The sequence below is a fragment of the Centruroides sculpturatus genome, unplaced genomic scaffold, assembly GCF_000671375.1.
Source record: "Centruroides sculpturatus isolate CEXI.00-Female unplaced genomic scaffold, Cexi_2.0 scaffold1619, whole genome shotgun sequence".
In the NCBI taxonomy this organism is placed as follows: Eukaryota; Metazoa; Arthropoda; class Arachnida; order Scorpiones; family Buthidae; genus Centruroides; species Centruroides sculpturatus.
In genome coordinates, this window is record NW_019385966.1 from 76262 (window position 1) to 92210 (window position 15949).

Consider the following 15949-nt stretch of genomic DNA (forward strand, 5'->3'; position numbering starts at 1 on the left):
TGTATTCAAAAATTAAAAAACTTTTCAAAGCTTCATGGCAATCGTACTATGCCACAAACCTTCGCTGGAGTATATTAAACAACTTCCCAAAGTTTCACGCCAACCGGATAAACGGTGTGGTAATGCATGAATGACACACACACACACAGACAGACAACCATACATTCATTTTTATATATATAGATTTTAATCGCCGTTGAATAAGGAATGTTTCTTTCACACGAAATGTATAAAATTACAGTACTGTATTAGACTTACGGTAGCTAATTTACATACTGTACAGACGATAGTTCGCCTAAACTCTCCGTAGCGTAGCGCTAGACGGCGGAGAGCATATATACATAATTATAATAAAGTTACAATAAATTAAGTTAATATATAATTATATGTACAGTACCTAATTTATATATAATTATATATACAGACGAAACTAAACTCAATTTATCCGCCTAAATGTCCATAGCGTGGCGTTACAGACGGCAGGAAAGTAGTTCAGCTGCCCGATGACGTTTTACGTAATTATAGGAGTTTTTTTTTAACCATTTTTTACGGATACCGTCGCAATTTTTTCGCAGTTTTATAGAAATCATAATTATAGGAACCGTAATTGTAGGGGGGTGTACTGTACATAATAACAAAAAATATCAAATTTTTATTTTAAAAATAAACAGGCATTAAATTAATTCAAAACACAGAAATTAAACTTTTTAATATTCAATAAATAATTCAGAATTATTATGTATAAATAACTGTCTATTGTACTATTCTATTTTTAATAATCAAGATCTATTTCAGAAATCATTTTAACACTTACTTTTCGCTAAATATTCCTGCATAGCTTCCAAAGCTAAATCATCATAGATAAATTCATTTTCTTCAAAATCAGGTTCCTGTGATGATTCAATATAATACTCAACATCATCTTTTATTTTCTTAATTTGATCGACTTCTACAGTACTATTATCAAGCATTCGCATCAATGTTTCTAGCTGTTTTATATGATACCGATGTTTTTCTAACCAAGCTTTTAATTCTTCTATCCTCTCCTGCTTCTATTTAATATAAATTATAATAAATGAAAAGAAATGACGTATATATATATATATATATTTTTTAATTACTGTTTCTAGATTATATGCTGAAAACATTGAAATGCCCTTGAAAATTTAACACGAAAACTTATATATTGATAGTATGTTACAGTGTAATAAGTTATTTAACTAAAATTTTAACATCTGTTTCCTTTTTATTAATTTAGAATAATTTACTATAACTATGGCTGGTTTGTCATGTGACGTTTGCTTCTCGCATTGTTAAGTAGTACTAAGATTTGCGGTTGTGTTCAGTTTTATTAGTATTAAGTAGCTACAGGGAGTTTATAAATAAATGGTGCAATTTTAAAAACTAATAATAAATCTATTTATTACCTTATATGGGCAAACCTTACAGCATAAGCAGCATCAACAGTCCAAGTTTTTTACGCATTAACCACAATCCTTCAATATGTGCACCCACGGTCACACGACACACATCTACACGGTAATCAAATTCTTCCCACATGGAATGTGGCATGTCCTCTGTGATGGTCTGCAGTGCATGCTTTATCTGATCACACAGTTCCTCAAAGGACACACACATTGACAGTACATATACTGTGTCTTTAACAAACCCCACAAAAAGAAATCACAGGGTGTTAAATCTGGCGAACAGGACGGCCAGGGGAGCAGGTTGTTGTCTGCTGTTGTACCACGTTCAATCCAGTGTTAGTGAAGAACACAATTAAGAAGCTTGTGTACATTCCTGTGAACTTGGACAGTTGCCACTGCTTATGATGTAAGGCAGGGGTGGCCAACCTTTTTAGCAGGCGGGCCAAATTTCAGAAATAATATTTCCTGCCGGGCCACGCACCTAATTTTTTTTTAAATTAAAGTAAACAAGCAAGCGTGCTACAGCTTCAACCACATCGTTGCTTTCCAGTAGGTGAGATCGTGGTCAAACACTTGCCTGGTTTAATGTAAAAAAAACACAAAAAATAGGTATATTTATTTTTTTGAAGAAAATAAAACATAACCGAGAATCATTTATTTAATAACCAAGAAACATATTTATTAGACAATTTAAAAATATTTAAAAGTGAGACATCTGACTTTGTTTTACAGAACTAACAAGTAAGTGCATCAAAATTGATCTGGACTGATGTAGTCGCTACACGCAAACAGTTTTCCAAATGAACATCAGTAATTCGTGTTCTCACTTGTGATTTGATGTACTTCATACGACTAAAAAGTTGTTCACACGCATAAGTGTTTCCAAATAGCGAAACCATTGACAGAGCATGTTTGTAAAACGCAAGATATTTATCCTTGTCCAAATACGTTTCATAGAACTCTTCCAAACCTTCTTAACTCTTCTAATGTTCATTTGGTGATATGTACAATAAAGTTAACATTTATGTTCATTTGACCTAGCTCCGCGGGCCGCAACACGACTCCCGGCGGGCCGCATGCGGCCCGCGGGCCTCATGTTGGCCACCCCTGATGTAAGGTTTGCCTATATAAGGTAATGAATAGATTTCTTATTAATTTTTAAAACTGCACCATTCATTTATAAACATCCTGTATATGTCTTCCTACTAACAGCCACTTGGCACTAACTTCTACATTTAGCTTTTTGTGGCGGCACTCAATTATTGGTGTTCACTACACTCAGGTTTTCTTTTAGACCCTTTGGGGGATTACAGCCTTGCAGCCTAAAAACAGCATTCCAACATCAACATAGAGAGTACTGTAGCCTTATATACGCCATTCAGAGGGAGAGTATTGTTAGATTTATTTCATGTAACTATATGACAGTTTTATTACTTTCAGTAAACCTAGTTCCAAAAATAATGACTACACAATAAAAAACAAATAGATTAATCATACTTCTGTATATTACTTTGGATGTGCATGTCTATGGACAAGCAAGTGTAAAAGTAAGTTTTATGTTATATTTTAGCTCCGTAACTTTTACTTTTAAATATATAAAACAAACTTGATTAATTATTATTAATACTAAATTTTAAGTATTAAATTTAGAAACAGTACAATTTTAGTAATCAAATGATAGTAAAGGATGTTCTTTTAGAGGTATACAAATTTAAAATGAAATAAAACACGTAAAAATAATGTTAATGGCCATAGTGTTGGCTTTATTTAAAACTTAATTTTATGTCATTAGTGTTGAAACATGATTTCAACCAATATGGGCACCACTGATGGCTCAAATGAAATGCAATCAGAAAGTCCAATTTTCAACCCCTTTATTGAGCAACTGGGGTCTTATATCGGCAATAACATGGCAAATGTTGACTTCCAAGTGGTCCTATGTCTGTGGTTTATTGGCATAGACTAGTGACTTAACATATCCCAAAAGAAAGTAATCCATAGATGTAAGATCACATGATTGTGGAGGACAGTTCACAGGTCCATTACGCAAAATTATGCGCTCATCAAATGTTCAGCACTAAATTGATGGTGTCGCACACTGTGTGGCATGTTGCACCATCTTGTTTAAACCAAAGCTCTGCCACATCAATACCATTCAACTGAAGAACGAAGAAGTCAGCAATCATGGCTCTATAGCACTCTCCATTTGACAGTAACATTCTGGCCAGCATCATCTTTAAAGAAATATGGGCCAATGATTCCATCTGCCCATAAAGCACACCAAACAGTGATACTTAATGGATGTAAGGGCGTCTCAACAAAGGCTTCTGGGTTTTCTCCACTCCAAATTTGGTAATTTTACTTATTGACATAGCCATTCAACCAAAAAAATGAGCCTCATTGCTGAACAAAATTTTGCGTTGAAAAAGATCAAGCTGAATATTGTTTTTGGCTCATTCACCGAACGTGTGGCATGCATAATGGTCACATGGTTTCAACTCTTGAACAAGCTGGATCTTGTAAGCTCGTAAGCCAAGATATTTCCGCAAAATCTTCCACAAAGTGGATGGTCACAGCTCCAATTGCTGTGCACAATAGCAAATTGACTTTCGGGTCCTCCTCAACACTACATTCCACAGCAGCAATAACTTCTTCTGTATGCACTGTATAGCATCTTTGTGGATGTGTATTATCAACTAGAGTGTGCATAGTGTGAAAATGATCCATGGTTTTCTGAATAACTTGCTCGAATGGACAATTATGTCGACTGTAAAATGAATGTAGCACACGGTAAGTTTGGCAAACTGAACCATGATTCTCAAAATAAATTTCCACAATTTGCAAGCGCTGTTCTGGGTAAGTCTATTCATGGTGAAATGGCAAAATGTACTGACCACAAATCAACTGTCAAATTGACAGTCACTAAATTTAAATTAAATTAGAAACAGTGTTGCCAATTCAAAAACCAAACCTATGGCAACACTGTTTCGTCAGCATGTTTAAACACTAATGGCATAAAATTATCTTTTAAATAAAGCTAACACCATGGCCATTAACATTATTTTTACGTGTTTATTTCATTTTAAATTTGTATACCTCTAAAAAAAGGCAACCGTTATAAAATGTATTGGTTTATAAAAACTATAATGGTTAATTTGATATGAATATATAACTTTAATGAATAATATATTCACATTAACAAACTGAAAATGGAATACAAGATTACAAAATAAACTTTTTGAAACAAGTTTTCATTGAAATATAATCTGACTTCTTAAAACTAACATTCTATATATGTACAGAATGTTAGTTTAAAAAAAACTATAAATATTTTTACAAAAATATAGTTGTTTTCTTTTATAACAAAGTACTTTTATTATAAAATAAATTTACATAAATGTCAATATGTAAATATGAAAAAATATTTTTACACATTATAAGACTGTTATTTTCTTTGTAAACTTTACCTCCTTATCATTTTTCTTCTTCTTTAAGCCAACCATTAAGGATTCAATTTCACTTTCAAACTGATCCATTTGAATATTGAGAGATTCTATTGATGACTAAAGAAAATATCAATTATTAAAATATGAAAAAAACTAAAAATACAAATAAATAAATTACAACTAATTTATATTTTTAATGATGTATAAATAAAAAAATATATTATTAATTAAATACGAAAGACATGCCCTATAGTTTTTGAATATGTAACATCTTTTAAACATATAATATAATTAACAAGTAAAAAATATTAATAAAATGATAATTCAAATCAAAATAAAGGGAAATTGACTGACAATGATATACAAAGAATGAACAAATTATTTAAAATAATACTTTCTTTTATTTTTAATATAAAATAAATATATATATGTTCTAATTTGTTCAAAAATAATTATTATAAGAAGGTTTAATGTTAAAGAGAAACTTCACTTTAAAAAATCTGATACTATTAATATAATTTTAAAAAATCATAAAACAAAAATTTCATACTTACTGCTAACCAGTTTGTAATTTCGTCTTTTTCTCTCTGAGCAGGATCAAGTTTTTGTGCAGCTCCCAAACCTTCTTTGGAGTATGCTTTGGTTTTTGTTTCCCTTTCAACAACTTTAAACCTTTCCATTTGCTTTAAAATTTAAAACATTAATTAAATTCTGAAACAGAATCTTGAAATCTAAAACAACATTGAGCATTTTTTTCAACTACTCCATAAATCTGATTTTTATGATTATATTAAAAATTAAATTTTTAAATGTTTAATTTACAATTAATTATTCAGCAATAAAATGCACTATTTATTATATCTGACATTCAGAAAAAGAAAAATATGCATTATGTTTATACACATTTTTCTTTTTCTGAAATATTATACTTATCACAATTCATAGAATATCATACATTCTTTCTATAATTAAGTAATTGTAATTTATCATTTAAAAACAAACATATATTAAATAAACAATTCTTAAATATGAATTATAAAAAGTTAAAATCTGTAAATACATGTAATTTCATAACTGAAGCTCTCGATCTTGATTTAAAATAAATTTTTGTAACAATACAGTAGAGTCTCAAAAACTCGGCCTAATGTGGACCGAAGGATGGCTGAGTTTGTGAAAATGCCAGGTTATTGGGAATGGGGTTAAAAAAAAATAAGTATGAGTGTTTCCTCAGAAAATACTGTACTGTACTTGTATGTATTGTTTGCTTGAAAATACAACAGAGAATAAATTGCCCAAATAGCCTTAAACGAAGGAATAGTACTGTACTTTATGAAGGCATAAAAGCCTTTACTACATGAAAATGAAAATTAATGAATACACTGTGTATAGTAATTTACCTGATAAGACAGACCTCAGAAAAATACTTTTTGAGACATAAAGCTGTCTATAATGAAAATTAATTAACTAAGGATTTTTTTTGCCCTGCCAGGGTGTGGCCGAGTTATCCAGACTGCCAGGTTATCGAGTGCCGAGTTTTCGAGACTCTACTGTATTTATATTTCTGTTCAGCATTTTTCTGTTTTAAATCACACAAGAAAGCTTAAACACTTCCAATAAATAAATTTACATGTGAATTCTCTGAAGTAAATTTCCCCACTTCTTTCAATCTTTTATAAATTAAAATTTACTGAAATTGAATGCCTTCAGTAAATCAATTACAGTAGAGCATCGATTATCCGACCCCCGATTAACCATCACATCGGCTAACCGACCATTCTAGTTGGCAAATTTCAAATGTCCGCTAGTGATGTGGCACTACAATATTTGTCTTGGCTACTTTAATATTATTTTTGTTAAATTTTTGTGTGTTTTAGCTGGCTACACAGCTCAACCATTGAAGGAAAGCCAGTATTTAAACGAGACTTAATTTTCTAATTATGAATGGTTGTTTGTTTTGTGAACAATAAAATAATTTTTAACGATACAATAGCAACAATTATTATTTTAAAAAAAATTTTGTTAAGCTTAACATCAATGAAAATTCAACACAAAGTTGGTTAATAGCGATATACTAATATACTAATTACATGGGATATACTAATATACTATATTAATAATGTATTTTTTTCATTTTTTTTGGTTATCTGATTTTTTCAGTTATCCGACCAACCTGAGTCCCCAATTGAGTCGGATAATCGATGCTCTACTGTACATACATTGAAACTTAACAAAAAATAGGGCAATTATACCAAATGTGTAAAGACTATCACATGTAATTAAAATATTATATGTAATAAGTTACATGTAATATTCTAATTTCTGTTAAGATGATGATGATGATAAAGAAATTAATTGTCAAAAACATCTGATTAGAAAAATACAGTAGTGCCTCATACTTCAAATTTAATTCATTCCAAGAGGATGTTTAGACTCTGAATTAATTATTTTCCATTAGAAATAATGAAAAGTGAATTAATCCATTTCTAGACCCTAAACAATACCCATTTTGATAAACATAAAACAGCAAATACACATAATTTAAGGTAAAAATAACACAATTAAGTGCCAATAATAAATTAACCCATTATTGCTAATATGGGATTGTGTTCTTTGTTTAGAAGCTTATTTTAAACATTTTACTTCACATTTTATTTAAATAATATCAGGTTTAAATGTATTTGGTCAAAAAGCATATCAGGCATATGCTTTATGAGTTTCAGAAAGGATATAACACCATACAAATAGGTTTTTAGTAAAAAAAATTAAAAAAAGGCTCATAATGCATACAGGGGAAGATGCTTGTAAACTTTGAACATATGCTATTTTTAAAAAACAAGGTTAATTAAAATTAATATATTTTAATATTCCTTTTGCTAAAAAAGAAATGCATTCATTTTATTTATTTATTTTCTTTAAAATATATTATCCCCTATTAAACTGAATCTCATTTAATTTAAAGTAATTAAATAAACCTAAAACCAAATTTAATATGTCATTTAGAATTATGCATATCGCATGTTCAACACAATTTCACTTTAATATGGTTGGAAAATTGGAGAAATAATTCTCTGTAAAAAATGTCACAACTTTTAAGTGCAAACTCCTTTATTTAATACTTTTGTATTCAAGTAAGCATGCGTTTTATCTCAAATTTGCCTGCAGATATTAGTGTGAAACTGAGGGGGTAGAGCGTCAAGCTTCTCCCTGCTTACCAGCGGCTCAGTCAGAGATGGCTTTATAGGAGGGCTAAAAATGTGAGTGGGGAGGGATAGCAAGATCGTGACAAGGTACCGATTGCACTCAAAAATAACTCATAATTAAATATAAAATAAACATAGTTAATTAACTACTTATACAAACAACACAAATCAAAATGGTTACAATAATTCATCTAATAACACTCTTCCTAACTATCTAAGAACTAACTCTAAAGACTTAATATTGTCAAATCTTAAGCTATGATCAAGAGAGTAATGAGGAACGAAAGAGAGAGTACTGAAATATGGTTAGTTGATTAATTCACAGATTCCCGCTCTCATCGTATGGGAGTTTGGTAAAACACTCTTGGATTGGCAGTTCCCAAGTCGTAGTCTCCCCTGGAGCAACGGACGATATGGAGGTATGGGTTGAGGGTCCTTTTCTGTCCGCTCGTGGGTTTCTCCCGGCTGTCCGCTGGTAAGGTCTGCCTAGCAGTGTCTGCCCTTGATGTGTCTGCCTTGTAGGTGTCCCTTGTATGTGTCCGTCTGGAGGTGCAAATGCAACCCCTTTTTATACACGGCCCAGTGTGGGAATTATCTGGGGAAAATCTGATGCAATCACCTTTGCGGCTAGCGTTGTTTACGTTAATCGAACAGTTCTTTTGATTTTGTAAATGAGAAAGCTGTCACTTTCTTAAATTAATGGTACAGGCGGCCAGAGTCAAAACATCAGCGAATCCACCGCTGCTGCACCGACCCAACCGCCGACAATGAAGCAATCATCACTTGGGTGATAACCAGCCATCATTGGTACTTTGATATGGTTTCTCATTGTACAGTCTATCCTTGTATTTGACCCTTCTTTGCACCCGTCTAACATGTAACTGGTGAAGGTTCTTGCTATTTGGCCACTTATTTGTATGTTGTATCGAAAGTAAAACTGAATAAGCTCCTGCTGTGAGGGGAGAACTTCCAAGATGTTTCTAAGGTCACCTTTTGAAGTGATGCAGTACACTGATGAGTCAAAAGGTCGAACAACAACAAAACAGGCAGAAAAAAAAAATAATGAAAAAAATCAACTTTATCAATGTATAAACTTCTAAAACTCCCCTAAAGAGTCTGAATCCTCACATTAGAATATTAAAATTTTCACTTTGTTTTGTGCCTTTAGACAGGTTTAATGAAAACTGATAAGAAGGACAAGGAAGAAAAAATTTGCACTATCAGTTTTCATTAAAGTAAACCCAACAAAAAGCAAAAATAATTTGAAAATTTCAATATTCTAAAATCCACGAGCAAATCTGAATTGAGATATTTGCTTATTGAATTAAAAAAAAATATTGAATAACAACGTTTACACTTAAAAATTGTGAAATTTTGTATGGAGGATTTCCAAAACAGTGTTAGAGCAAAATCGAAAGTTGTGTTATATGAGGGATATCTGCAATTTTCAAACCATGTTACAGTGAAACTGTGCTGTACGAGGGATACCTGTAAATCAAAATGGATTAAATTTTAAACAAAAATTCTGTTTTAGTTTCATACTATTTTGGAAAAACAGATTTACAATTTAAGAAATGAAACACAAAAATATAACAGTAACTGTATGACTGTTTCAAATAAAATTTATTTAAAGGCAATGTAATAATCTTGCATATTTCGAAGTTTATAAAGTTCATAATCATTAAAAATTATTATTATTATTTTCAATAAAAAGTGCAATCATATTTATAAAATTAAAAATATGATTCTAAAAATAACTATAAATATCAAATAATATGAATTAAATGAATCAAATCTTGTAATCTGTAATAAATATCAACCAAATAACATAAACAATTTAAATAATTATTTATTAAATACTTTCACAATTCCATCAGTAATTGTATTTTTGTTTTCATTCTTATGTCAAATGCAAAATAGATATTAAAAAATATCTCCAATGCAGTACATTGATTGATAAAGTGACAATTGATTATTACATTAAACACACACTTAAAAAATAAAGTTTTTTTTAATTTTAAGTTTGTGTTTGATGACTGAAATTTAATAAAAAGTTAAACATTCTCAATGTTTTTACAATCTTCTAAAACAGATATATAAATCAATCTGCCAAAAAGTGTGTGAATGATTTTCCAATAACAGATAAACAATGAGTGGATAGTTTTTTGAAACTTTTTATGATAAATCAGATGGCAATCTAAAAAAAAGTGAAAAATTTTATATAATACATGTGTTTCTGTTTATATTTTAAATTCAACAGAAAAAAATTAAAGAATGTTAAATAATTACTGATTAAAATAAATTGGTAGTTTTATTCAGAACTTAATTTGTTTATTTAATAATTTTGACATTTTTATTCTTGACAATTCCAAAGTTTCTGTGAAGTATAAATTACATGAGAGAATTGTAAATATTTTGATATTACAGATATAAAATATAAATAAATAAATAAATAAAACTAACTGTCTCTATCAGTTTCCTGTTTTCCACTAGCATTCTTTTATCTTTAATGTCACTTGATGCTACCCACGTTTTAATTTGATCTCGTAACCTCTGCAAAATAAAATTTTAATTAATATTCTACTTCCTTTAGCTATATTATTAAATAAAATATAAAATAATAATTTATTTATTACTTGTAGCTTTTTAATTTCTTTTTTGAGATCAGCTTCATATTTCTCCTTCTGATTACTATTTGTTGCATTGTGAACCTAGAAATATATTTTAAATAAATATTCTGATTAATAATTTCATATTATTTTGAAACATTTTATGAATTCATTAACAATTTTTCTCAATTCATATTTTATAGAAGTGGAAAATACCAAAACAAAAAATATAAATTTATTTATCAGCAAGTATTAAAGGATAATACATGCTTCAGATTAGAGTTCATGCCATTTTTCATAGAAAGCAGATACTGTGCTATTTAAACCATCATACAAAATAATGTATTTATTAAAACTTTACATGGAGATTTAGACTGTAATTAAATCAAGTTCTTGTTGAAATTTAAAAAATTCACATTTTAATTTGAAATACTCTTTTCTTATTCTTGTCCCATATTTATCAACCTTTTTGTTATTTTAAAATCCATTTTGTACATCAGTTAAAAAAAATACAAACAATAAAGAAATAGCTTATAATACAGGATCAAACTTAAACTGACTTTTAGCCTTTTATAAGAAACTAAAAACTGATAAATAAAATAATTAACACTTCACTTGCCACTTGCCACATTTTGAAGCCGTCATGCTTGTAAATGCGTTGCTACTTAACTCTGGATATCCAGTATCACATTATTACATTTATTACATGGCCTTTTTGTGCTCTCTGAGCAGTAAAGGGCCTAAAACCACCAAACAAAAAAAAAAAAAAAATAACAGTATCAAATGTGTTACGTTCACAAGAAGCTCTCTTTCTCATCACAAAACAATTACTTTCAATTTAATGGCAAAATATAAACAGACTCAAGGAGTGCTAATAGGTTCCCCCAATCACCCATTTTGGAAGAGCTCATCATGAGGAATATAGAGTATCATATTTTCAATGCCCTTTGGCTATCCACTATCCAATCATGTTTTTACGATATGTAGATGACATATTGCTTGCATGGGATGGCTCTGCAGATGAATTACATAATTTTATTCAAATGTTAGGTTCTACATATTCTTTGATTAACTTTACAGTGAAAGAACAAAATACCAGAATCTCCTTAGATCTATAAATACATAGATATCTCAATCTACTATTTTCAATACACCATAGAAACAACAGGGTGCCACATATTATCCCTACAACTGCTTTCCAAACCTCACACTTTGAAAATTCTGTTATTACCTCTCTCATTCAGAGGGTGCTCCTTCTCCAATCCACCAGACATTAATAGACAAGGAATTACAACTTATTAATGGAGCGGTGCACAATGCTGGTTATTCTCGATCCAGGTTTTGTTATCTCTATAACCAGGTTAAAAGCAAATTATTTCCAGAGTCTTTCCTCCACAACAAGGATGATCTAAGGAGAATACAACTGCTGATAACATTTTTGGGTCCTATATCACTAAAAATAGCCTGTCTTTTTAGAAAGTATGGCTTTTACTTTGCCTATAGCCTCACAATACTAAGAAGAGTGTTATGCAACGAAAGAGATACTCTTACATTAAATGAAAAATCGTGGGTCTACAAAATTCTGTTAAAACATGCACTGTCAGACAAGAAAACTATCTGCATATGGGTTACTACCAGAAAGCTATGGTCCCGTATCATGGAACATCAAGAGAATATTACCAATAAGAGAATATAAACAATAGACCAGCAATGGAGTTAGCTAAAAAGTACTTGACCAGAATTATCTGCCGTTTTGAGCACAAACTAAATTACTTAAGTATTGCAACAATCAAAGAGAATTATTCGTATGGGAGAACCTCTATATATCCACTGTAACACCATGCAATACACCAGCTTTAGAAATCCCACAACTGTGGATAACATTATTCAAACAATTAAATTATAATTTTGCTTTCTCATTTGTAGCACAATCAAATACAACTCTATTGCTTTCTAAGTATTTTTGGGGATATTACATCATTTGCAGCGCATTTCTATAAATTCCAAATTATCTTTCAATTTTAAAATCAATTTTTCTGAATTCTATCCACGTGCATTAGATAATTTCAAAAGTCCATTCAAAAATAATTGTATTCGATTTTTCGCCTGAAGATGGCAGCTATAAGCTATTGAAAGTGCTAGTGAATACGTCTAAAATATAAAAAGTTGCAATTTGTAATGCCACAACATCGAAGTGTTAATTATTTTATTTATTTGAATGTTGGCGTGAAGTATATTTTACGATCATAAATTGAAAACTGAATTTTCATAAAAAACATTCAGAATAAATAACTGAAAACGTTTTAAATTTTACTTTATTCTGTAGGCAATTTTTAAAGTATTATTCTAATTTACAGACAAGTTGTTCAAATTTAATAACAGAATTAATACAATTATTATAGGAATTATTTTGATTTTATTCCTTCCTAATTTTGACCCAAATTTAAAATTGCAACTGCTAAAACAACATTTAAATTATTAAAACCAAACTGTTTAAAAACGTATTGATATCTACTAATTTTAATAGAATGAGCAAATATTAATACTGTATTTATTAATGTATTTATATTGTTCACAGCTATTTTGCTTTCAAATATATTATGTAAACTTGTTAATTAATATAACTTCTCTAATTTTCAAACTTTTAATTTGCATCAAACATTCATCATCACAGTTTGTGAGTACGGATTTGTTTGTTTCGTAAGGTTGCATTTTTGTTTCTTTAAATCTGTTGGTAAATAAAAAGATAAAACTATTCAATGTATGATTAACCCAAAATAAAAGAAATAATGCATAGAATTATAAAGATAAACATTTTATTTTACACTTTCTGCACTTAAATATGATGGTTACAAAATATAAAATTATATATTATGGTGCTTAATAATGCTAAAGATAGTTTTCTTTAATTTTACAGTCATTACTGGTGCAACCAGTTAGTATTTAATGATTTTCTGTATATTTCTTTATTTCTCAATATATTCAGGTGTATATCTGCATATGAAGGAAGAACTAATAACTAAGATAATTAATATTGCATGACTCAGGACCAATTTTGTTAAAATTTAAAATTATAAGAAAATATTTTAAATTATAAAATCAAAATTTGGCATATTTAATAATATTAACCAAAACTTTCCCAAAGCTATATTTAAAGTGATAAACTTGTTAACATTGTTCAAATATTTCCATGTCATGAAAACAGGAAGTTATTTACTATACAATGGTATCTTGAAACTCAAATTCAATTTGTTCCTAGAGGGCATTAGATTTCCAAAGCAATTTTTCCCATAAGGAATAATGTAAAATGAATTAATCTGTTCCCAAACCCCAAAAATGCCCATTTAGTTCAAAAACATAATAATTGAAGCTAAAATAACTTAAGTAAATGCCCCAGTTAATGCAGGAAACAATGAAAATAATAATACTAATAGATTAAAAACAATGAAAAAGTAAATAATGCAATAAATGCAAAAGATAAACTGAGTATGACTGGACTTATTCAATACATATACCAAACTCATATCAGTGGCTTTATAAAAGTATCAGATTCTCATTGTAGCCAAAAATATAGCAAGTTGTCCAAAATAAAAATTATCCCAATCTGGCAGCAGTGCTGCATCATGCATATCCATACAGATATCATATACCATATAGTATGGAAGTCTTTGTTTTGTTCAAGTTCCAAGAAAAGTTTGACTTTTAAGGCAAAATTTCCTTGTAAAAATGTTCAGATTCCAAGTTGTCTGATTTCTGAAATGTTTGAGTTTCAAAGTACCACTGTATTTCTATATCATATCTCAAAAACAGAAAAGAATAGAAAATTTGTAATAGGACAATTTAAATACAATACTTTCTTACTAGAACTACAATATAAATAAAAACCAAAAACCTTTAAACAATCCAGCAAATCGTTTTTTAATATCTTAATCGCTTTCGAATGCTTTAAGCGATCGTCCTCAGTTATCAATTTGAATCAAATGAAGAATTCGAAATTACGTAAAATAAAAATTCAAAAAGCGGTTACATAAATATACGTTAACATTTAACAAGCTTAAACAATTGCAAAAATTATACAAGATAATTAAAACAAAACAAAGAAATAAAATAAAATATATACATCCAGTAAAAATTATCTTAATTAACCTTCTTGCTTATATAAACTACGTCAACTTATTGTAGAAGGATTTCCATGCCGATGACAATCCGTCAGCATCCCTATGATTAATACAGTTTGTGTGCAACTGCGCCTTGTGAATTTCTAGTTTTTCCAGATGTTTCACGGCTTGCCTGGATCTTGTAGCCTTGATGATCAATGCCTGATCCCAGAAGATCTCAATATTCTTCTGCTTGGCAAAAGCAGCAAGCACCATAGAGTCTATGTTTTTATTCACCGAGTGCTTATGTTCAGTAATTCTTTTCTTTAAGTTTCTGATGATTGCTCCTATGTATACAAAACTGGAATTAAATCTATGGTCTTTTAACAGTATAGAGTATACCCCTGCCATCGCATTGCGTTCGTAACTGCCTTTATCGTTCCTTAAGAGCCTGTGTATGGTGGGATTACGCTTGTAAACTATCTGTATATTCTTATTTCTGGTAACCTTCTTAACTATTCCTTTGAGGAACGGTATGTAATTGAGCATGACTCTTTCTTTATACTGATTCCCTCCCTGCAAGGGTTGCCACTTCTGACAATTCACAAAGAGAGCATCTGTTCTTTCTCTACGGTATCCTTGCTGTATTGCTATGTTTCGGATATATTCCAATTCGTTGTAAGTGTCGCAGATGCTGGTGCAATGCGTGTGCCCTCCTTATCGATAAACAAAAAACCGCCATTTTTATATGCTCAGGGTCTGCGAGTTTCTAGGAATTTGCTGGATTGTTTAAAGATTTTTGGTTTTATTTATAGGACAATTTGATCAATTCTGCCATTTTTTTTGTCATAATGCTGACTTAGAAATTATTCTGTAAATACAAAACTTTTTACTAATAGACAAATTCTAAGTAAAATAAAAATTGATACCAGTTATTAAGCAATACATAACAATACCATACTATATACTGTATCATTTTTATATTAATTTTTATTTTCTTTCTCTGTTAAATATATAAATACATATCAGTGTATCTATTAAACTTCAAAAAAAATTGATAATCTGAAATCAATTTTCATGAGCCTAACTTAAACAGGTTTTTTTTAATTTTAATAAAAAAAAAACCTGCTACACACTAAAATCTCCTTTAATTCATTTTAGACTAAAGCT

At 29.8% G+C, this 15949-nt stretch overlaps 1 protein-coding gene across 3 annotated transcripts in view; it reads right to left on the reverse strand.

Moving 5' to 3' along the window:
• Positions 1-15949, reverse strand: part of LOC111612855 (CCR4-NOT transcription complex subunit 3-like) — a 146472-nt gene that overhangs the window by 68590 nt on the left and 61933 nt on the right. For all 3 annotated transcript variants that reach the window (XM_023354126.1, XM_023354124.1, XM_023354125.1), the window contains exons 3-7: positions 10710-10784; positions 10537-10626; positions 5428-5556; positions 4895-4990; positions 815-1052 (exon numbers count right to left, since the gene is read on the reverse strand). In XM_023354126.1, the coding sequence (XP_023209894.1) occupies positions 815-1052; positions 4895-4990; positions 5428-5556; positions 10537-10626; positions 10710-10784 (628 nt within the window). The remainder of the gene's footprint in view (positions 1-814; positions 1053-4894; positions 4991-5427; positions 5557-10536; positions 10627-10709; positions 10785-15949) is intronic.